At 34.8% G+C, this 25204-nt stretch overlaps 1 protein-coding gene across 7 annotated transcripts in view; it reads right to left on the bottom strand.

Annotated features, from left to right (window-relative positions):
• Positions 1-754: 754 nt before the first annotated feature.
• LOC136978946 (protein tiptop-like) overlaps positions 755-25204 on the bottom strand; it is a 74716-nt gene continuing 50266 nt past the window's right edge. For 2 of the 7 annotated variants that reach the window (XM_067274791.1, XM_067274785.1), the window contains exon 2: positions 755-4543. In XM_067274791.1, the coding sequence (XP_067130892.1) occupies positions 1557-4340 (2784 nt within the window). In that variant the 5' untranslated portion in view covers positions 4341-4543 and the 3' untranslated portion in view covers positions 755-1556. Of the gene's footprint in view, positions 4544-6263; positions 6416-7959; positions 8891-10134; positions 10593-15019; positions 15163-23012; positions 23658-25204 lie in introns of those variants that run through there. The other 5 variants (XM_067274786.1, XM_067274790.1, XM_067274784.1 and 2 more) reach the window with 5 other exon arrangements.

The following is a 25204-nucleotide window of genomic DNA, read 5'->3' on the forward strand; positions in this document are numbered from 1 at the left end:
CACGAATTACAGACTCGTATAATTCATTTTTAAAATATTTGATATAAAGTACGAGTTGTTCTGAAAAAAAATCATTAAAGTGTTTGGAGTGTTCTCCTTTTAATTGAAATCTAAAATTACCACATGTAAATAATTTATAATGTGGAAAAATCTGTTAACTTACGATTGAAAACTATTACAATCGTCACAAATTAGAAATTTTTGTAGAAACTAATGTGTCGATGTAAGGGATGATTTCATATTTGTCACATCTTTACGCTGTGCTACTCGTAGATCTGTTCTATTCATTAATGCTAGTATTAGTAAGTTACGTTCATTGTTACGTTATTTCGGAATAATTTGATTAACCAGTGAACATACTTCTGTAATATTCATATTTCATTAAACAACGCTATAAAATTTTAAAAAACCGAAATAATTCTTTTAATCATTTAAAGTTTTCAGTTTTTAATGATTTTTTCCTACGGAGTAATTAAAGTGTAAAGCTTAGAATTTTTTCAACACGGTGATTTGATTCTGTAAAATACTAATTTGGCAGATAAATAAAAATCACAGCAAATAACGACTGAGAAACTCAATCGATAAAGGATGCTAGATCTTTCTTGTGGTTGATGATACTGAAATAATTGCATCATTATCGATTTGTTTCCTTTAATTTCAGCGCATCAGAGTTGCCATCAAAATTTACACAGCGCGAATGAAATAAATGCGATACCGATATGTGTCCATTTAAACGTGAATGACAACAAATTGATTGAGTCCGAGAAGAAGAAACAACCTCTTTAATCGGTTCCAGGTATGAACGACCACGGTAGGATTCATTAGTAATAAATAATAACAATATAAAGATGTACATTTTTATAACCATTCATGTCACTATGTACAATGAAAACAGGGGAAGCACTCGGAAAAATTACACACCTAAGATGCAAGAAACATAAATGTCTTGTAAGTACTTGCAAAACTTCGGAGGAAGGCGGGGAAGTTAAGGATGAGACCAGAACACGGGAATTAGAGGAAATGTGTATTGCTGTACTTCGGATGTTTCAATCACAATGTTCTTCCTCCTCTGATCAAGTTTCGCAGAATCAAGTGAGGAACATTTGCACACTATTGCGAATGAGAAGGGTCGGGTTTAGAGAAAATCAAAATCACAATCCCCACTTATTGAACATTCCTGAGGTTTCCTTCGCTCCTCCTTACTATTCCCCACAATTGTCTCTGGAATGTGTTTGGGATATATTTTCGTCATTGTCCAAGATAAATGCAATATTCTGCTCGAAACTCGTATGATTATCACATTGACGAGATAGGGCAGTTTTTGGAAATATTCGGTTCACACTTGTGAACGGTAATTATCGGAACGAAGTCTAAGAAAGAAGAGAGAACAAGAAGCGTGAAGGCAGCTTCATTGACATTCAACTTTTGATATCGAACAGATACCTGTGTAGAGAATTATGAATAACGTGCTTTTTTGTAAAATTGTTGTCGCTTTCGGGCACCTGCTGATAACTTCAAAATGGAATCGGAAGGATGCATCCTGCAGGATGCGCAGTTCACACATATTTACTAGACAACTGTTTCGCCAATTCTGTGTATTTCAGAAATTTGGAGTGTGGCGTCTCTCCTTGAGAAGATGAATTTGGTGAATCTTTTGGAGAACTGTTACCATCTGTACTGTTTTTGGAACCCTGAGTGCCTTTCCACGAAGACGCCGAATCTGTTGTACTACCTTCTTTCACAAAATGCATTTTACTAAGATGATGCCTATAGGCTCCTTTGGAAATGAAGTGAGTTTCACAAAAGGCACACTTCATGAGTGAATCAGATGTTGTAGCATCATTGCAGGCCCAACTGAAAGCGAGAATTGATCCCGGGGCAGCAGGTAATGTGGGGCGTGACAAATGAGCGTCTGTTTTGTCCAAAAGTTTTTGCAGTTCTTTTAATGGATGGTCAACAGTGGCATCTAAAGAATTTTGAACGCCACTGCTCGAAGACAGAGCTGGCGAAGGGCTATTTTGATCCTCCGTTTCTTCTCTTTTCGTTTTTCGAAATTTGCTATTCGTTTCCGGTTCTGGTGATGGAGTGAGAACTTTTTCAACAGGTGTAGGTGATCTAGATATGTACTCTGGTTCTACTTTTATTTTTACTTCTTGAGGACTAACAATACGCTCTGTAACGTTTTCGGCTTTAGAAAGATCTTCTGGGCAATCTGTACTACGAGGAGACATACATTCTTCGGGTTCTTCTGTTTTCACTTTATCCATATCTGGATAATTTTGACTGTCAGAACTATATGTCAATAAAGGAGATTTGGCTGGTCTTGGTGAAGAAAGAGTACTACCTGCAGCTGGTTGATCAACTACAGGAGATGTAGGAGGCGAATATACAGGTGAACTAGTGTATGTCACACTGCTGGGAGTGGACATCCGACTACGTTCATTGCATGAAGATGGCCTAGCTTTATCTTCCTGATTAAAACTTCCCACAGTGAATGGAGGCAGTTTAACGTCAGTTATGCCATCCACAAGAGGAGAACCAGGAGGTAAGCCAGGACTTTTGAGCATTCCATATTTACCTGGAGAACTTGAAGGGTGCCAAGGAGGTGATACTTCTTCGTCAATCCCGAGTCTTTGAAGAATTCCAGTAGTAGAATTACCTCTTCTTCCTTTGCTTTCGAAACTTTTTTCTATTAATCTTTCAATGGCATTTAAAACCGAAGTGGTATCACTCGGATCATCGCTCACTTTAGCTTGAGATTGTTCGCTTGGAGAATGATCAGCAGAATGGCTCAGATCTTTGGCTTCTGGAGAATATCGAGAAACGTTACTAGCTGAAGTGGATGATATGTCTGATGGCTCTTGACTTTTACCATTTCCATCTGAAAGCAATGCATTTTTTAATAATTGCTGCGACCTCGAGGCATTTTGACTGCAGTTCTTAATATGTAAAACGAAGTCTTTGGCGTCGACTTTTTCTGCGCACTCTTCGCAAGTTATTTTTCCATCTACAACTTCAGCCTTGGAAGACACTTCACCATTGTCGGAATGAGTTCGATTCCTTTTAATTTCCATTCTTTCCAATTCTAACAATTTACGAACTGGAAGCGCTTTTTTCCTCCTTTCCCTTGTTTGTCTTCTTCTGCCGCCACCTTCTGTTATGGATCTTAATATGTGTTCCTTATAGTGTGAATTTTTTACCATATGATAACTGAGTTCTTTGAGGCTTCCGAAAGCCTGATCACATACTTTACACGTCAGTACAGCATTAACTTGAGATTGCGAAGTCATTTTATCTTCTGGACTCCTCCAAGAGATTATCTGTTCTTGACTAATGATGTTTGTATAGTGTTGTGTAACTCTCATATGAGTAGTCATGTCTGCTAAAGTCTTGAAAGACTGACCACACCACATGCACTTTAATATTTGTCTTGTTTGTTCAGCTCCCTTGCCTAACCATACGTCTTGACCTCGGACTAGTTTTCTGGGAAGAGGCATGCTTTCTTTCATAAGTACATTAGAACTGGAAGATGCCGTCGACGATGACGATGTGGATGACGACGACTTGGAAGGTGTTGAAAGAGATGGCGGAGGAGGCTGAGAGGTAGGAGATGATACAGAAACAGGCACAGAAGCTTGCATTCCAGCCATCCCGCATCTTGGCGATTGTTTCATATGAATTGTCATCTCGGACAGACTTCGAAACGATTCCTTGCACCAAACACAAGTGAATACATCGCGAGTTTGTTCACCGCTTCTACTGATCCACTGAGTTTGCCAAGGATTTTGTCTTCCGCTCTGCCTTTTATCAGTCGCTTCTGCTTTTTGTCCAACTTTAACGTTTAGTTCCCTTGTAGCGTTTGTCGGACTTGTACATTTGTTTTGAAGAAGTGAATATTGGTGCACCATAGAAGTATGTTTGCTGGAGTTTGATGTTTTATGACTTTTCACTTTTCCGTTCCACAAGGATACTTCGACTGCAGACTTACCTGGTGCTAGAGGAAGAAGAGTTTTTGGAGCACAATAACCCCAAGGGCTACTGGGTTTCGTCAAAGTAGGGTCGATCCGAGCCAATTTGTTTTGCCGATGATAATCTGCGATGTCCTTTCGTCTCCTCGGAATGGATAAATCTAGAGGACTGTCCTGATGTTCGGGAGAAAGTCCATTTTCTTCTGGTGTTGCTATATTTAATGGCTCTTCGCTTGATTTTTTCAAGCTAAAGTCAAGAGGGCCGTCTTCTTCGGTAATATGGTTCCCACTCTCTACACACATATTGTTGTCTGTTACACTGTCCGTAATTGTAGGCGATACGTGAGTTTCACACCTGTCACTGCTGTCCATGTGTCCCAAACTGTCTTCTTCTAAATCTTGAACGCGACAGTGTACAGGTGAATCAGCAGCTAAAGGTGTAGGACTGCCAGGCGTCGACCTGCCAGGTAAAGTTTCGGTCACGCTGCTGGTGTCTCCATCATCCAATAAATTATCATTGGACAAGTCGTCTTGTCCAATATCTTGACCATCGTCCTTGTGTTCACCATCTTCCCCTGAAATAGAGAAAAATTTTTGTTAAAATTTTAAATATCGAGGAATAAATTGAAGCGTAAGAAATTTTGTTGCAAATCTTAAATTCGATAAAATCGAATAAAAATCAAAAATTTTCCATTACAAATAAAAAATATTTTACGAAAATAACCGGTTACATAAAGACAAAATATATAGGTTGCAGCAAAAGTTTAAACAATATTAACTGGCAATATCATAAAATCTAAAAAGGTAAAGTTGACTCAAATAGTCTAACATACGGGTGTAACTCGCTTCTTTACAAAGCCGATTTTGTCATAGTCACTTATTTTACGACCATCCCTAGATTTATGATTAATTTGCATAAATATGCCATAAACATAAGGCCAAACGCCCATGACGTCATCGTACCTGAAGGGAGTGGGAAAGAGAGGTGATTGTCCAAAGCCACGTGCTATTCACTATTCATTCTACTGGTTTTCCCAGCAGTAAATGTTGACATATTGACTGATGCCCACCACATAGATTATAAACAATAGCCATTTCTTTTTTTTAAAAAAACGCATATTAAATTAAAAGACATCTGCATCTTTGCCTTAGTCATCAGTTAACAAAAAGATTTTTTAAGAAAAACTAACAAATTTAAAACTTATACGCGAAGAATTATTTTTGCTTCTATTTATTGTCTCATATAAGCAGACTTTTTCACAGCAGTTTTTTTTTCTTTCACAAACTGATTCTACGATACGATGTTTTTTGAAATGCATTTTTATTGTTTTTCTAGCTTTCTATTTTTATGATTATATGAAAGATTTTTCAATGTATTACCCACAAGAAAGAAAAAGAATCGGAGTCGATTTGAAAGTCTACATCTGTAAATGTCGATATAAAAAAACGAAAAACAACACCGATTTATAACCGGTTTTCCATCACCGGATCACAACTTTAACCATGTCTTGTTATAGTTTTATCTCGTCAAAGTTAAATTATTTCATTACATCCGAGATTTTCCTTGACGAATTTAGATTACGTTACTTCTTGACAAATTTCCATACACTGCATACTTTCGATTTAATAGCGTAAATCTGTAAACATTCGATGACATAATTATAGTAAAGCGATTGTAATGTACTGCGTAAGTCGCTTCATAATAAGGAAACTGTTTAGGAAAATGTAAATAAAAATAAACAGAGTCTCTTTGTGATTTTGTTAATGTCTTCTTTCTAGATATTTAACACAAGGACAGACTATTCATTCCGAGTGCTACTACTTAGGTATTGAAAAAAATAAATCTTTATCTTTTATACTCTCTTTTTTTATTATTGTTGTTACTTCTATCGCAAATAATATGGTTCTGTTTGTAATATTCGATCAAAACAATACTCAATATTAATATAATAAAGGATTGGGGTTTAAAAGAAGACCCAAACCTTCACGAATTGATTTAATAGACGAATTCAGTTTAAGCTTAAAAAAATCTATAACTTGCGAAATTCATATTATTTCTGCAAATTCTATGAAGCTAGAGACTGACTATAAATTGAAATTCTATTAGGAATCGTTAATTAATCAATACCTTTAAAATTATTAGTCATAATTACTTATAGCATTAAATCCCTTAACAAAATTCTTGCATAAGGCCTGAAAATATATGTATTTTATATTCATTTATGTACAGGCCTTACAGGAAGACACTAAGGATACAGTAAGAGATTTTTTTAATATGGTATCAGAAACACTTACGTAGTGTAAGAGACACGTTATCCAATCTTGTAATTTACGCTTTAGATATTTTTCCAAATTAGTAAACAAGATTACAAATGAAATTTTGCATCTTTTATATACGAGGAAATTTTCATTTGCATTTTCTTTCTAATCTTAGTAATTGTAATTAAATGCGATGGCAGTAAAAACATAATAGAATTTGAAAAAAAGCTGTTAATACTAGAAGATATTTAAATATTACGTCCCTATTTTATTTAGATAACAAAGAGGACAAAATTAATTATTAAATTTTTTTTTTTTTTTGCAAATGAAAAGACACTCGCACTACTTGAAAATTACCGTCGGATAGAGATAAAATCAAAAGAATCTCGACAAATACATAAATATGCAAATCTTTTAGCAATTTATATATTTAAAATATTGGCAATATAAATATAAATATTTTCTTACTAGCGGGCAAAATAAGTAGGAAGAGGCTTCTAAAGAATGTAAGTTAAACGAAGAAAAAGCGAAAACAATTGTCCCGACAAAGGAGGAAACGATTCTGCATCCATCAGTTAACAATAAAACGTGCATCCGAGAAGCAAGAGGGGAAGAAGGATGAAAAAAAGGAGACAAAAACTCGGCTAGGAGATTGTGGTTGAAGCGCGATCGGAACGCCGCCCGTGGCTATGGAGTAAGATTATAGAGAACAGAGGTTGTACAATTGATGGCCAACGATACCCGTACGATTAGGTAAGCCTAACGGTTGCCATTTTTTTCTCCGGATGCCAAAAGGGAAAAAGAAATTCGGTTTCTTAGCTAAATTAACTGTTTGACTTCGGCATCGTAGAAAATTCGACAAATAATCGCATTCTACTCGGCTCCCCGACGGTTTCCGGAAGTAAAATCGCGTTAAATTTAATTTGCATGCAACATTTACAGGAAAGAGAATCTTCTATAAGAAGGATAAAAGAATTATTCGTTTCCTCTTCTGTTAAAGAAAAACGCAAATAAAATATAAAATTCATTAAGTATGCCAATGGAATTAGAAGTACTTTACGTGACGGTCCGGTTTTGCATCCCGTTAACCAATATCTTCTTTTGTGTTAGCGCCTGGAAAAATTTCGTCCAAGGAGGGAGAATATTTTAAACCCAACTTATATCAGCAAACGGTTTATTGAAACAATATAATATCGCATCTTTATAGATGGGCCAATAGATATTCTTTAAGCTGTCAGAATCTATATCTTTTTCCCAGAATGTCTTCTCACATAGGACCATATTACTTATTACAATTTATTACGCCTGTATAAATAAACATCGGCACACAAAATAAAGTGAGTAGGAGAGACATCAAGTTGGTTATTTATGTTGCTCGTAGCGGACACGATGGGGAGACCATATATCACGTGGGGTCGCCGAGTAGGCGGATTTTTCCGGAAAGGATCGGTAAATTTTGGCTTTTTAGCTCCACCAAATTAAAATATGCGTCTTTCTCTCTGCCTAAATTAAAGCCGCTTTTTTTTCTTTCTTTCTTTTCGGCGTGTAACCGAATTGTCGATTGCTCTGTTGTGAAATATTTAAGGCAACGAATTGCATTATGTTTCTCCATAAAGCATTACTCGAAAAATATGCCAAACCGTCGAAGATAAAGGAAAAATTTAAAATTTAAACGTAATTTTACTCGTTTTTTCCGATCGTTAACCGCCGATAATTTCTAACAAAATCGTACCTGTTATGCTTCCGAAAATATCCTGCAATTTCTATCGTTTTCCGAAGAGCAGAAAGAAGAAAAGAAGAAAAAGCCAAAGTTCAAACAACCTGCAGAAATTCGAACCCGAAGATATAGAGCAAAACTTAATCCGTCTTCTCCCGAGCAAGTAAGCAATCACGGAAATCCTAAACGACTTTTGTCAATTTAATTGGATAGCACGCTAACAAACCCAAGTGACGTGTGACACCTTGAGGTACAACTAAACACCTCCATTCATCTCTTCCATTCTTATTTTCCGCTTTAACCAACACTCGTCGTCTATGCAAAATTGCTGTTGACAAGTTCGGATATCGGGCAACAGATGTCGTTGACAGACTCCGTCTCGTCTGACCTTTCACCTCGGCAAACCAGTACGTGAAGGTCGGCGCCGAAAAATACTGTGTTAATTACGGTCACGTGGGTTTATTTCCGGTGACAAACGTGAACTTCCTACAGGCCATGCAGTTGACGTCGAGTTTCCAGTGAATCCCGTCAGGGGTCAGGCAGAGCGATCTATCTCTTCCGGCAGACTGCGTGACGTAGTCACTAGAGAATTACTCTTCCCTGTTGCAGTACCGACGGTGCTTCCCCAATTAAATAAAACGAAAAACTAGCAGAGTATAAACTAATCGACATTTTATTACTATAAGTATATTTTATCTCGAGCCAATCAGCTTTCGAGAGTCCCTCCGATTAAATTTCCATCCCCGTAGTTTATCCATTCGACACTAGATGTCTCCGTCCAAGTTCGACTCTTGTACTTTTCCGTTTTTCCCGCACGGCAATTAGGGAATAACCATTAACTTATTATCTTTTATTGAACTAAATGACCAGAAAAATGCTTAAAAACTTATTTTAATAGTCTCCGATTACGAGAAAATTGCTTTATTTAGATGCTTATTAAGAATTTTCTAGTTATTTTGATTAAAATTTAATAATTACAATAATCAAGCCAGGCAAACCTATTATAGATTTAAATCGCTCGACCACCCATTATAATAATAATCCGTTTTATTATTAATAAACAAAAATTGGATTTTTAATAAAATACGATTAAATTTCTTTTATGGTAATAATTTTATTATTAATGACGCTAAAAATATTTACAGTTGCAACAGAAAGAACAGGTTAAATAAGCTGCGCCCTTATAGAATTTTCCATTTTTATGACTATTTAAATGATAAAAAGAAAACGTTATCGAACAGACCAATGACGCAAAAGCACTTGGTAACTCATTGTAAGTAACCCTGACGTTTTCGTTTCTCTACATTTATATCCAGTGAATAATTAATGTCATAAATATCGGAAAAAAAGAAACCTGTTCTGCGAATATAGTCATCATGACAATATCCATTCATTTGTGAGATCTGCTGAATCACGTATTAGTTTTCATTCTGATGTTTTCTCAAACAATTATTACCTACTTCGATTATATATAACCAAAGGTTTCTTATAACAGGGGGCAGCAAAAGCCTTTGGATTTCCTAGAAAAACCAGGAAAGAAAATAAAATTTTAGTTTTATTTCATCACTGCAGATGGCATTGCTCACTTATTAACATCCCTTTATTAACAGTTATTTATGTTGCATTAAACAAGAAGAAAATGTCAGAAATTTTGACATTGCAGAAAAGCATATTATAAATATAAATCGGTATGACCTTCGATGAGAATTATGGCGCTTAATAAACATTGAATAATATATTATTTACAGATTTCAGCTAGGCACACATGTTTGTGCATAAATATAGATATTTTTTAAAATATAAATTGGAAAAAATCATTTAAAAATAAATGTTATCAATTCGAAGATAATTTTTGCGATAACTTTCAACTCTATCATAAATACACATTGATAGTTTCTCGTGGATTAATTATAAAATGTTTAAGTTATCATTTTATTAGCATATCCAGGAAAAATATTAGTTATCACGTTAATCTTAATTACTACATAAATATTATTTATATTAAATAATGCCTAATATATATATATACAGCTTAATGCAAAGCATTCGTGCAATGCTCATGCAACAAATCCGGCAAATAAACCCACGTTGGAAGAAATGTTTGAAGGGGTTAACGTAGTCTGGCATGTCAAAATATAGAATGCATGATGATTTCAAGCCATTAATATATATATATAATGTATTTCTTACCTTCGTAATAACTTGGCATTTTTATAAACAAGAAAATAAAGCTTTTATCCTGATGCACATGGCTTTGAGGAAGAGTTGCCAACCGGAATGACGATGATACGACCCGATATGCTGTACGTTTAACACCTGTGTGACGGGTGGTTGTCGGTGACGTCACCACCCACGTGACAGCTGGGGGAGGGTCACGTGAATGCCTATCGATCATTGAGAGGAGAAAGGGAATGGATAGTGAGAACCGGTCAGTTGTGCTACGCGAGCGTGGGAAAGTGAAGTGTATGTTAGACCGTGATTTATACGAGGGAATGAAAGGTCGAATGACTCGGCTAAAGTCAGGTAAAAAGAGAATGACAGGTATGCCAAGAATAATACGGATGGCTGTTTGGTATACAATCTTCGAATTTAATCTGAATTTAAAAGTCCTCCTTAACTAGAAATATTCTTAAAGATGGAAATTAATAAAGAATAATAAATAGCACAAAAAACGTTCCGCCTATTGCAATAAGATAAAATATCTCATTTATCATAAGAATAACAATACTTTTATCTATAAGTTGTTATTTAAACAATCTTCATATATTATAATTCAATAATTCATCGGCCGACATAACCTCGAATATGACAGTTGGCATCAATGTACAATGCATATAGAAGATTGTCAACCGTTGCGAAATACGGTAGTGTTGCCACATTAATAATAACCACAAAATAGTCTAACAATGGGATCTCGATGTGAAGTTGTAAGAGCGACTGACAAGTTTTAGTTTTCTATTTGACTAATACAGATGTGTAGCCTATTGTGATGTAAACAAACATATCAAAGTGTGGACACAATGACGTTGAACATTGAAGTGATTAATAGGCCCGAAGAAGAAATACAAGGGTGGGGGAATAAAATGGAAACCTGTTCTGCGATAGCGTGATTCCTCTTGCTCGAAAGTACAACTAGAAAGCTAGGATTAAGTGGAAGTCAAAGATTGTTTGCAAAGGATACATTTGTCACAACTAGCCTCGAGGTTGTCGCTGACTGATACCTGCACGTCTAATCTAGCATCCGGTCTATTCTTTGACCAATGAAATAAATGATGGACGATGGATAACTATCTAATGACGTCACTGGTCACGTGCGAGTCGCAATGTTTATTAAGAAATAAAAAAAGGCTACCGGAATATCTTGATGTAATTTATGAGCACCGATGATACCCAGAAGGCATCTGGGCAGATACAATGAAATTTTCACATTTTCTAATCAAGAATAAGAGTTACGATGATGGACCGGAAGCCAAATTGCCACATTGACGAAAGTTGCCTTTTAGCAAAGCTTGTAAACGTAAGCGCTGTATTAAAAAAATTAGCTGATAAGAATCTGTATCATCATCGTGTCTGACTTCTCCGAATTCTAGATGATGATGATGATGATAATTTATTCTCGTTTATATTCGAGATACACTCATCGAAAACACACAACATATAACGGAATTCGATGCTAACTAGCAAAACCAAGAGAAAGGCTCTTAGTAGAGTGAAAAATAAACCGTTTATCTTTGTTTCGATAAAGCTTTTCTTTCTTTCTCTCGTGAGAACCAAACATAATTTCCGTTCAGGTCAAAGTATGCATCGCGGACTAGAAACATATATCTTAAACAGAATTTTTTCCTCTAGTGCCGTCAGGAACAAAAACTAGCGGTAAATGAATAATTTTTTTTTTCCTTCTTTTAGTTCAAGTGAATCTTTAAGAAGTGACATTTTGAACACCTGAAGGGATGTGGCCTCTCTGTCCTGCATGACCTAAAAGAGTATCTATTGTTTCATTAATTAACTATGCCCCACCATCGCCATGTGTCAGCTTTGCAGGCGTTATCCCCTCAGGGGAGCGAATTGATAATTAGCAAGATGTACGTATCCAGAAAGAAATAGTCATATAAAGTCACGGGTGAAGCAACTGTCACCGGTTTTTGTCGCTGTCACGACTCAAATGTCTTTCGCCGTACAGGGATGAAATTGTTTTCTCATGCCTACAGTTCATTAGATGCGTCTGTCATCTCGAGTTATTGCTGGTTTTATTTTTTCTTCAGTTGTTGATAAAGTGATGTTTGTCAAGACTTTTTAGCAAAGTTTGTTTCATTTCAAAATGTCATTTTCTGAAAAACAATTAGAAGGTAATGAAATATCTTAGTCGAAATTTGGAAACTATGGAAAATTAATGTAATTTTTTTACATCAATTTCGTCTTGCACCTTTCTTTATGTATTTTTTAATATGTTTCTTCTGTAGCTTATATTATTTAATGCAGTTACTCTGTCTAATAAAAATAATAAATAACACAACCGAAATTTATATCAATTTTCTTAATTATTAAATCAATCATTGATCGCAGGCAAAGAAAAAAACAAGAATTACATTTCTAGAAATGCAGCAAGAAACATCTCTTACGGAAGCATTTACTACGAAAGTTAATTTGGCCAGTTAAAAGATTTTAAAATTATATAAATATAATTTTTTCTTACAAAATCAAACGCTTCTATGCCATTTGATTAAGTCTACGTAAACAATAAACAATAGAACACATAACGACAATAATAATACTACAGTCATCTTGTTTATTATTATTTATTTATGGCATAGTTTCGTAATTTAAAGCGAGTAAAACAAGGAGAAAAATTGCAATTTCGTCGAAATGAGATGCAAGAACAATGAGAGCTTTAATGTTTTAACATATCTATATCGTCGGAATGATAATAAGTAACGTCAATCAGAGATAGATCAAAGAGGCCAACTAGATCTAATATGCATAATCACTTTGCTACTGTTTATTAAAACAGTAGCGTAATTATTATTATTTGAATCCGACGTTAATGCAAAGGCCATAACTAATTTCTGCATCAACAACATCTCTTGTGTTTTAATAGACTATTCATTAAATGAAAGTAGAACTTGTATACAGTTTAAACCAGTCCAGTCGCATCCTTTCATTTTGCTATGAATGGATTTTAAGAATACCGTATACGTTGTAAAGCGTAAAAATGTATTTGCATTAATGGCTTCCATTGAATTTTCATAATAATAACGGTAAAATAAGAATTTGTGGCGCTTTATTGGATTAAAAAAATATAATTCAAAAAAGTGACACGTATCCCTTTCCGATTAGCTCTACTAAGACGGACGAGCCAAGGAAGTGTCCGTCAAAACTGTCAGATTTAATCAACAATCTAATCCTATATTTTGCCCCGAAAACCTAACAATTTCCATTTTTTTTTTCGGATACAAAAAAAAATTATGTTGACCTCTTAGTTAATAAAGCACAATCGATTTAAACCTTTGTTATAAACTTATTCCAATTTGAGCATTGGGATGTCGTGGACGGAACCGCAAGTTTTGTCTCCGCGGACATTACTATCGTGTTAACACCATGTGCAAACTTTACTCGGCGAATTTAAAAGGAAAAACGATTAGAAAAAAAAACCAGCGCAGGAAATCAATCGCCGAGTGGAAAACTGACGACTGGAAATCCGTAAGGAGAATAACAATATTTAATATATCGATTGGAGTATGTGGCGTAAACACCGCAAGAACAATTGCCGACTAGCTTATTTATCAATCCTTGTCTTAAAAGGATAATCAAGCTTTAAATTAAAGACTAAAGTGAATTAGTCCCACTCGGATAATGTCGCATTAAACCATCTCGTACCTTGATTAATTGATCTGTTGAAATGTCGTCGGTCAAAAGGCCAAAAACTAAAATCCTAAACCAATCTCTTCTTCCAATTTCTATAAATTTTTACGGCCCGTAGTCTCAATTTCTATTCATTAAAAAGACAAGAGATATGTTATTGGTATGAGTAGCGAATGCGTAAAATATTCTAATAATTCTTCCTCGCATCCGAAACCAAATAACCTCGGCAGGAACTAAGAAAAGAAAGATAATACAAAATCTTAAATCATCCCGCAACTGATCATTTGATTAAAGCTTTGGGGACCGAAATGTTTATTTTTTATATTAGATATTTCAAATTTACGATCGGACAAAAAAATGATTGCGAATTTCTACAAGAATTGGAATTAAAATAGCAGAAACTCCTCCTATCTTGTCGATTTAATGGTAAGTATTATATCTGCTAAAGCCACTACCAATGACACTACGTGTCGATCACTCGCTATTAGAAGTGTACAGTACGATAAGGAAAACGTGAATTCCCCCTTTTTTTATCGGCTATTTTACGGATATAACTTTGCACCAGGTAGAAATAAGTCTAGCCGAATGCTATTCAAACCCGATTCTTAATGCAAAGAGAAAATAACAAACAAACTGTATGTTATTATTAAAAGTTAAGCGTGAAATTATATTAAAGAAGATAACGTATGAAATTAAGCTTATTGTCAGTTATTCCAGTCATACGTTTGGCACAACAGGTGAGAGATTGAGAGGAAGCTGTATCTTCAGGCGTTGTTTACATTGTGTATTTAGAAACGATGTACTAGATGTAAGAATTCTATTAAGAGTAAACAAGCTATTGTTGGTATATTTTTAGTTATATAATTATACAACCACCAAAGCCGAATTATCGGGCTAGAGTCGGCTATAATAAATAAATAATTAATAAGACAATTTGGTACTTTTCTTATTAATTATTTATTTATTATAGCCGACTCTAGCCCGATAATTCGGCTTTGGTGATTGTATAGCTTTATAACGGGTTGGTTGTTATTTATTTATAGTTATATAATTTCTATTATTTGTCGAAGCTTCGCTGGTAATTTAATTTATAATTTAGAAAGTATTGAAAGAAATCAAAATAAAATAATATATATATATATAAATTTACGAAAATAAGTCTACGAGCCGATCGTTATCTCGAAGTTTATATTAAATTATCAACGGATACTCAAACCTGTTACATAAAATGTTTGTCGCTTATAATCTCTATAGAAATGTTCACATCGCCGCAAAAGTTGTAGACTGTAGGGTATACCCGGAGCTTAAAATAAACATTTACTGTCTTACAAGGCTGTTTATTCGAGTAGACAATTAAACTAAACCGTCAACAAGTGATTGTTCTTTGCACAGAAATTCCTTTGAAAATTTAAACAATCGAAAAACGTCTGTAATTTTCGAGTCTATTAAACCGTAAATGCCTCGATTTATTTATTAATCGAAACCAGCAATTACGAAAATTATAAATGAAAATTGCTATGGAGGCGCTTTCTGTCGACATATTATGCATTAAGAATAATTGACAATTGGTCGAATATCCGAAAAAGAAGATTGTGAAAAGTAATGCAATTCGAAGAATAAGAAATGAAAAGATTGGATATAATTACAATTAAATAGTTATAAATATTAATTCAGAAGTTAAAATTTGAACAAATCTTCAATTGAAAAATATATATTAAGAAAAATAAAACGTCTAAAAAAAGAGAGGAAAAAAAAAAACAAACAACGAAACTAGAACGATACAAAGTTCTCACTAGGGTATGTAAGAATTCCATTGTTCAGCGAACGAGATCCAAGCACAATACCTTGATTTATGGAACTTGGGCGATGCACCAGGGAATTTTCGACACCCGGGGTCTCGTAGTCGGACGGTTTTGCGCCCATCGTAAATAACCGTCAACACAAGCAACAGCGATATTTATGTTTCGGGGATTGCCGCGTTAGATTCGGTGTTTATCACCGACCAGAGACTGCAGTCTTCCTACCCGTTTATCAGCGACCTGTCATGTTGGGATCCCCCAATGACGTCACTACCCTGGCTAATAGGACTAAGTGATGGACAGCGAGACTCAGTGCTACGTCCCGTGAACGCCAGATATATAGTTCTCTTCCAAGAAACGATCTGCTCTCGAATTGTGTAGAAAGTAATTCATCTCGGGCTGAAACCTGTTTCTAATCGCAAAATGTACATCCACCCGCCTTAAGTTTTTTTTTCTTTTTCCCAGAGAAGAGCGAAAAGGATGGTTTTTAAATGTATAAATACATCAATGTTTTGTTATTAAACTCTCCGATGGATGTTTGTACAGTTATAAATATTTTCATCTTATATACACTATAATCCGATAATTATAAAAATTCTTCTGCCTTTAAAGTTAAAAAAAAAGGTGCAAAAATGAAATTATCCTGGCGCACGGAAAGAAAAATGTGCTAAATTCTTGAAATTTGAAAACAGGAAAATGTCTTAAATCGCTGATGGAGTAGTTTTTTAGGAAAATTTTATTAGGTATTTTTTTAGTTAACTATTTTTAAGTAAATATTTATCATATGCTCGAAAGTATGCACAAGTGGGTTCTGTTCAAAATTAGTTCTTTAATTAATCTCGGAAGAACTTTCAAGTCTTTAAATAAATATTATCAAATGTTTCTTAGCAAAATGCTAAATTGTCTCCCATAAAGGCAATAATTATCATTTTAACATTGCTGTAATTCGGAGTTAACGAGAAGTTTTTCCGGCATTTTTCTATTGCAAACATTAGGCTTCTTTTCCTTTTTTTTTTTATCCGAAGGAAATAGTTTTGAGTAAGTAAAAACCTTAGCGCTACAAAATATAACGCGAACACAATACGAAGGGAAAAAAAAGAAATATAAAATAAGCCACAAAATAAAATCTGGAAAACAAAAAATAAATCTACTCGATACTATAAGACAAGATGTCAGTAGTATGTCACCACTACTGAATATTCTAGGTAGTTCAGACAGCGATAAACATCGCAGACAATGTATTGTGTCGATCGTACGGGGACCAGGAAATCCAATAGTGACGGAATTATGAGGAAGGAAGGTTGTTGCGATTCACTTCACCCCTTCTTGACAGATATCAGGGAGAGATGGGGGTTGTAGGAGGGGAAGGAACGGAGTACGAGCGATAAGTCTGGTCCACCTCCGGCAGTGGAACTGTCAGACAAGTCCCTGCATCTTGACAGCTGTCAGTTATGTCGCCAGGCACGTGTCTTGTATGTATCTTCGCTTTTCTTGTCTAGCGGACAATCGCAAGACCGACCTCGGCCGACTCTAGGATTCACTCTCTACACCCAGTTTATATAAATGCTAAGACATGTGCATATTTACCTTATCCGAGATGATCAAACTCGCTTTTGAAAAGGCGCTTGTCTCTATTCATGAAATTATAATCGCTCACTCTTTTCCACAAATGTTTAGACTAGAAGTGTGGGTTACCGACCGATTTGTATACGATTCAAGCACTTAACATCCACCCGCAAAAGTATAGCTCTACACCCACTTAGGTCACACGAGACGCCTGTCACCAAGATACTAGCGAAGGGAAGAAAAAAAGGTGGGAAGTATGCCACGTGTCTTCAAACATTTGACATTGCGCGACTTCTTGGGTGGACCATTAATACTTCAGCGGTTTGAACTAATTGTACTGGCTCATTAACTCGACCAAGGATCCATCAAGTAAGGTGGCAGGCAAGTTTGTGTTTACACCCATCTCTTCATCCAAAGACCGGTTTTTTAAAGTTGTGACCCACCTCTTCCAATATACACCTAACATTATACCCAGTATGATGGGCTAATAGGTATGGACAAAAGCCAATTCGCTAATACAAAAATGTAATACATCATATCGAAGTTGCCGTAATTCTATTGGAGACAGATCATAAAATTGTACTTCAAGGTCGCTACTTCGGACGTCTTACTCATAAATCAGTGGCGTTTTATTTCGATTGTGCAAACCAAACCGACGAAACTTTCATCTTAAAAGGCCTACAAATACGATCGACCGCTTATCGATTTGGGCCGTGGACCACAAATTAATTACGAATCTTTTTATGCACCGTTTAACGCTGCTAGAATATCCACATTTTTGGATAATCCTTAAAAATCGAATGATAATATCTCCGGAAGGCCGGATACTTCATCGCCATTATTTATAACATAGACAGTGACATAAGAACTTCGCATCACGCTGCCAACCTACATAGATGGGTGAATCGAGACAAAGAGTTACAAGGGGGCACTGAATGTACCAGACAGTACTAAGTGACATTTTACAAGATGCATACCACGCCCCTTACGATAGTATACGTTCAACCTTGGGCGAGACTAGCACATCATTCTTACCGTTCTGACACTACCCCCTATTGTGAGAAGTAAAGAGTAATTACAATAATTTCCATGACGTAACTGGTGTTGTCAGAGCCCCCTGTCGGGTCCGAGAAGAAATTCTTCTCTTCAACGGCCTCACGGTCGGACACAGGTGAGACAGGTGTTACATAAATACTCACTCACACCTGACAGGTGGACACTGACACGTCTCCCCAGGTGTTCAGATGGGGATGCGATAACTGTCACATCAGCTCCGCCTGCACACTAGCGACATCTGTCAGTAAGGCCGGCCAAGAAGAGTCTTATCGACAAAAAAATTAACAGTTTGGTAAAACCAATAAACTCCCTTAAACGTATTAGAAATCGATAGTTACGAAAGGAAAGGTCAATATTTATAACCTGAAAGACGAACGTCGAATTTAATCTTTAGTTCTATTCGATTTAGATTATTAAAGAAGAATTACGACTGACAATCGCAGCTATCGAACAATTTTCAAAAGTTAAAGAAAATGAAGCTATTTATAATAAACAATAATTGTTGAGGAATCTACAAATGCAGATTGAAACTGCATTTTAAAGCTTCCTGGAGAACCAACATAAGAGGTTATTGTGACTATGCATCTAAACTAAATTAGCATTTTAAATGAATAAATTCTTTAAAAATTATTGAAACATTAAAAAATAATTCCTTATTTCAATTATTTTAAATTAAAATTGAAAGAATGTTAAGTAAATAAGACATTAAATCAAATGAAAGTAACATAATTATGTTTAATTTGACTTTTTTAATTTAAAAAAAGTTATTTAAAACATGGTAGATAATTCGAAATCGTTTGAAACCAACCGAATTGAAGTGTGGGGTCAACAAGAGAAACACTGAGATAGCTGTCAACACGGGGTGATTACCATTGATTGGATATTCATTGTTCTAAATAGAAGAACAATCAATTGGCTGAATTGCTCTGGAGTGGCGGAAAACAAAATAGAATCTTAACGATGTCAACGGCAAAACAAATGCAGAAGTTAAATAAATTTTGAATAATAGGCATGATAAATGGTGCTTTATATTTAAACGAATGCAGTCCATCGAGTTGTCCATATTATATAGAACAAAGATCACAAATGCTGAGTGACAATGCTTCCATCTTTGTACGAATGCCACCTTTCGACTGCTATAACTCTAACACCGATTTGTTAATGATTAAATCGCATTAATGAATCGATATTGTTTTGTCTGAACCGCTCGATTAGCTACTTAATTAATTGATCAAACGGTGCCGAATTGAGATTTGAAACTGTTCAAGATTTACCCTCGATAAATTCTCCCCCTCCAAGTTGTAATTCTATTATTTATAGGATAATTAATAAGTGGTGTTTTACTATGTTTAGTATTACGATACATAAACTACGGTTATAAATTACATTACTAATTAAAACATTGAGAACAAAGATATATATTCCTTATGGTCATAAATAAATCTCCAGCTTCTTAATGGTTTATATAAACATTTGCATTGCCTTTTTTAAAAAACTTAAATGAGATCAATAAGTTTTTACAGAACCTAGCCGTGATCATTAATTGATTTAGCAATTGGAATTTTTTCCAACATTAAAGTAAAAGGAGTTTTAAAATTTAAAACTCGATTTTAAGCAGTTCCTAAATAATTTGAATGTAGGTTACACAAATAAGTTTTCTATGTCAAATAAATAATTGATGTACCAGATTCAAATTGATTAAGCATGAATTTGTTATCATATTTAAAATGCAACCTCATAATTTTTCTGACTGACTGGCTTAAAAAATTTAATATTGTTCGAATGATGAGCGTGCAATCTTTATCATTTTGCCCAAATAATTAATCATTGAATTCATTTTTACACCTAACAACCAGATATACGAATTTTTAATTGATTAAAATACAAGCGCGTAAGAGTGATCTTCCGTGTTTTATATCTTAAGATTTTAAAACGATTCAGCGAAATATAAATATGTAATAGTTAAAGATAAAGCAAACTTCGTGTAGCGTAGCCAAATAATCTATAAATGCATAATTCTTCCTTCTTAAAAAAAATTGTTTAAGTACAATTCATGATCCGTATCCGTGTTACAATATTCAATAACTCACCCGATAAAATTGAGATTCCTGAAAATCTTCATATTATTTAAAATTGACCTCAAACATGATCAAATATTGCATTAACATCTCTTTAAGACGTATACGAGTGTCGATAGGCACAGACAAGAGATAACTGCTGAGCGCAATTCGGAATGACAGACTCCACCAGCACTGGCAATCAACCCAAAGATCTGTTATTAATACACTCTGGCTGTTATTAACAATGATATTGATCCGCGTGTTAGCGCTCTGACGTCATACAATGTCAGACTATCTGGAGGATTGTCCTATGATCTGACATCTTCCATAACTTTCTAAGTTTTTATATTGAGCGTAGTACATCTCTTTTAATAAGATTATAAACAGGTTCATGCTCAATTACAGTTAACAGTATAATGATTATGATAGCCAAACCGTTTTTTTCACCGTAAGAGCGCCTCTGCTCTCTCATTTGCAAGTTTCATTGTACTCAAATTATTTTGAAGTATTTGATTGTAAAATATGCATAAAGGCTGTTGAAACAACTCTGTAATCAAATTTATGCAAGTAAAAATCCAAAAGTGTTTCCTCTTTAAGAACTTATTTGATTGAAATTTTTTTTCCCTCCTCCTGAATGAAAAACAGTATATCATTCAAAAAACTATTAGTTTAAAATATTCAGCAGCTGATCTAAGAAAATTTTTGCTCCATGAATATTCATTTAAGTATATTTTTTGAGCAAAATCTCATTGTAGCTAAAGATTTCTCTTCTTTTTTTTTATCCAAACTGAAACGTGAATTCATTAATATCTATATAAATAATCAGGTTTGATTATTATTATTAAACGATGTAAATGGTTGAATATTATTCATTTTTAAATTTAATTTTAGCAAATTCATCGTTATTTTAATCGTAAACGATTCAATTCTTTAAACCGTAAACGTTTACAAATTAAATAAATAAATAAATAAAAAATAATAACAAAAACAGAATGAGTGTTTCGTGTTTGTGACGGAGTGATGGACAAACTTTTTTAAGAGCTTGAAGGAGTGGCTCGAGATGCTGAGACATAATGTGTACTTATCACTTGGCTCTTGCGAATTAGGATTGTTGGAAAAGTTGAGTGATGTGACCGAAGTGTCTAACCTAATGTAAACATTGGAGAGTCTTTGTTTTATTCTCACCAGGTGGGGATACCTTTACGACAACATATGTCGTTCAGCTTTTAGAAAGACAAAGCTGAAGTTTAAATAAATTCAGGATATTTTAATTATCGAACAAATGCATAAAAATTGATGACAACGAAAATATAACGAGTTAATTTTAATTTATAAAAAAGTTTTAAAAGTGTTAAAATTCTTTAAATTGTATTTTTAGATACATTCGATTTTTTTTTTTTTTTTTTTTAGTTTAATTTTCCAATGAATATTCGAATATCTTCGTGAAAAAAATTGCTAGATTAAGTCAGCAATTTCGAAAAATAGTCTCTCGCATGTAATCCTTTACGAATTCCGTACGTCTATGCACTACTGACTACTGTATAACAATCCAACAATCAATCATTCGGTAAGATATTTTGCCCCTGAAAGAGTCCTTGGATGTCCCACTTGATCTTTGAGTGCGCCTGGGACACAGACCAAACAACATACATTGCACTATAAATCACGTCTACTGCTTGTAAGACACATTAGTCAGTTCCTCTGTAAACACATCGCACTCAGAGGGAAATTTGGGCAAATCTCACTCCGAAGCTTACCTTTTAAGTCTTCTCTTACTAACTTTTTGATAAAGCAATTACCAGTTGATGTCATATGTCAGTGGAAAGACATTTTCCTCTGACGTCACCCATCCTTAACACGAGCCTCCCGATACCGAAGGGGGCTTGTTTTTTGGAGTTTTTTAAAATTTCTTTCCGCATTCTAAGCTTAAGTGAAATATATTCCGGTTAGATTTTTTTTCTCTCATTTCCCCATTCGTTACTTATAATAAAGCAATTTTTTAAAGTCATAGAACCAGCTCGATCACTCTGTGTGCATCCGGTTTCAATCATTTCGGCAACATTGAATTTAATTCTAGTGATGAGACAAATAAAAGGATCTTCGGCTTGTGTTTACGTGTTATCTACACCCACACACGCACGAGAGTTACAACTCGTTTAAAATTCAGCAATAACAATAGAGAAAATTATTGGAAAATCTAGCTAGTAGTTTATTTCATTTTAAATAAGATTAATTGCATCCGTAATGAAAATTCTACCAAGCAAATCTAAGTTAAAAAAGATACATCCTTAACTCGGAGAGTTAAAGCCGTATTTTCTTAGCAGCCTCGTATCGGGAAAGTATTACGTAACTCACGAAACAAAATATCAATATTGTTTAGCCGAGGGAGCGAAACAACAAACAAAAATATCCGAAAAAACTTTGTCAAGAAGATAACGATGGGATTTTTGAATTTTGTTCAGCCACCAACGAGAGCGAGAAGACCGTACCACTTGTCAGGGCAGTTAAGTATGTCAGCCTTAGTTGTCTGAAATCATCGTTACGGATTGCCAAATCGATTTTTCGTTCTACCACGCGAGACGTCTTTCAAAAAAAAGAAGGGAAAAAAACACAGAAAACATATCAAATAAAAATTTCGAGCGGATAAATAAAAAGAGAAAAATGCGAGAAACGATTTATTAGTGAAGAGTCGCTTTAAAATGCGAAATTTCGGTAATAATTTACTCACCCAGTTGATGAAGAACTAGTGGAAAAGCGTCAATCCCGTATTTTTCGGAAGGTAACACGGCAATGATCTGCTGCCACCGCTAGCTGCTGCCATCAGCACTCTCATGCGGCAGCGGAAGTAGTTGCTGACCCTCCCGAAGCATGATGGGATACGTCAGTGGGTTGGCGGTTTGTCTGACGTTACGCGTTTAGTCTAACACCGACCGGGGGAATGACAAACATCGAATCGAATGTCAATTGATTTATTGCGCGCGATTTTTAATAGTTTTAAAAATAATAATAATAATCGTAAATTATTCTCGACGGAAATGTGCACGGTTTTTAATTACATTTGAAAGGCTTCCAATTATAGAAAAGTGGAAATTGCAAACAGTTCTTGGGTCCAATTCCGGGACTAGACCAGTGTATCATTAAATCAATGAGGCATGGCAGAATTAGTATGATAACTCCGCCTCCCTTTGGGTAGCCAGACCCGTTCTAAGGTTTCTCCATCATGCGTAACTCTGGAGTGTAATAACTCACTGTCCCGCCAGCACACTTCCCATTCTTACTTATTGCGCTTGCGCTTTTGCACCGCAAAACCAGCGACATCTCTCGGTCAATCGACGAAGCATCTGACATCTCGGAATTAAGGAACTTGAAACCTATCTGAGTGACATCAAAACAAACACAAAAATGACAAATTGCCTTTGCACCAAAGAGATTGCCGTTTATAGAATTAATCGCATTTTGAATTTCTTTCGACAGTTGTTTCTGTTTTCACACAGGAAATAATAATACAAATATTGTCCCTATTATTGTTTCCGAAATTATCGACTCTTATTATGTTATTTAAAGATACTAGAAAATTTAGTTTTTTTTCCCTCTCTCTCTTAATTTAAATCGTATTTAATTATTAAGTTTTAATTTTTCTTTTAAATTCCACCGATATTTGTAGAAAAAATATTTTTTATTATTATCCCAGTAAAAATATTGGTACTACTTCTGGAAGCGTCAATATACATGGTACCGTAGCGAATGTTCTTCGGCTGTTGTGTGAGTGTGTGAGAGAAAACATTGCCATGCCCAGCACGTCAGTGCGTATGTGTACACATCCCCAAGCCAGTCTGCCAAATACCAGCGTAGCGTGGCAACAGCCATGATTTATAGTCAGTCATTTCCTTGACACACCATCGGGCTCCAAACAGAGCTGGCCATTATGTACAGGCGGGACCAGACTGATCAAAGGCAGGCGAGAACCTGTCCCATCTCTCTGTTATCTTTCCTATCCCCCTACAATCCACCTTTCTTAGACTTGACTGTATTTTTGTCCTCCCCCACCTTTGTGAATTTAACTATCGTAAACTGTTTCTAAAAAAAAAAGAAAGTTGAAACAAGATCTGACTTCAAAATTCAAGTTTTGTTAAATCCGCAATTTTTTATTTTAAATGCCTCTTAGAAGTAGCACCATTGGTCGGCGAGATGTTAAACTTTTTCCGGAAGTGGCGTTATTTTTGGTAGAGTGTCGATTATTTGAATAAAGATGCCGCAGTTTTATGTAGGCTTTTGTGTTTACAGTAAATATATATATATATTTTAAAGCAAGAAATGAAGAATGTAATTGTAAAAACTAATCCGTATTTGACCTATATTCTGTAGCAAATTAATAACTTTTCACGATCTTCAGAAACTTAATTTTATTTTCTGATTACTAATAAAATTCCTACGTTGTTAGACTAAATAAAAAATATAACACTGAATGGCATTTTTAAAGACATTATTTAAAGGATAAGCTGATAAAATAAACCGATAAAATGAAACAAGGTTAAAACGGAAAAAATCTATAAATTCGACTGATGAAAAATAAGTATTAAAGAAAAATAATTAATTTAGAATATATAAACAGGAGTAATAATTAGATTAGAAAAATAATTTAGTTGGCATATAGTAACCCGAAATGTTAAATAAATAAAATAATTTTTAATAAATAATATAAGAAAGAACCTTCAATCCATTTTTTAAGATTTTGTTTTTGACAGAAATTTTTATTATTGCTAGATAAATCAAAAGTACAGAGGCGGGATCTTTCAGTTTCTATTAGTATGTCGTAATTGACGTTTGATTTGATTGGCTGACACCGAGAATTTGAAAACGATAATAACGGTCAATAATATTTTTTGCTTTATTGCGTTCGGCGGTGTTAGCGCTAGTGAA

The sequence above is a fragment of the Centruroides vittatus genome, unplaced genomic scaffold (assembly GCF_030686945.1).
Source record: "Centruroides vittatus isolate TY-2023 unplaced genomic scaffold, ASM3068694v2 contig_564, whole genome shotgun sequence".
Taxonomy (NCBI): domain Eukaryota; kingdom Metazoa; phylum Arthropoda; class Arachnida; order Scorpiones; family Buthidae; genus Centruroides; species Centruroides vittatus.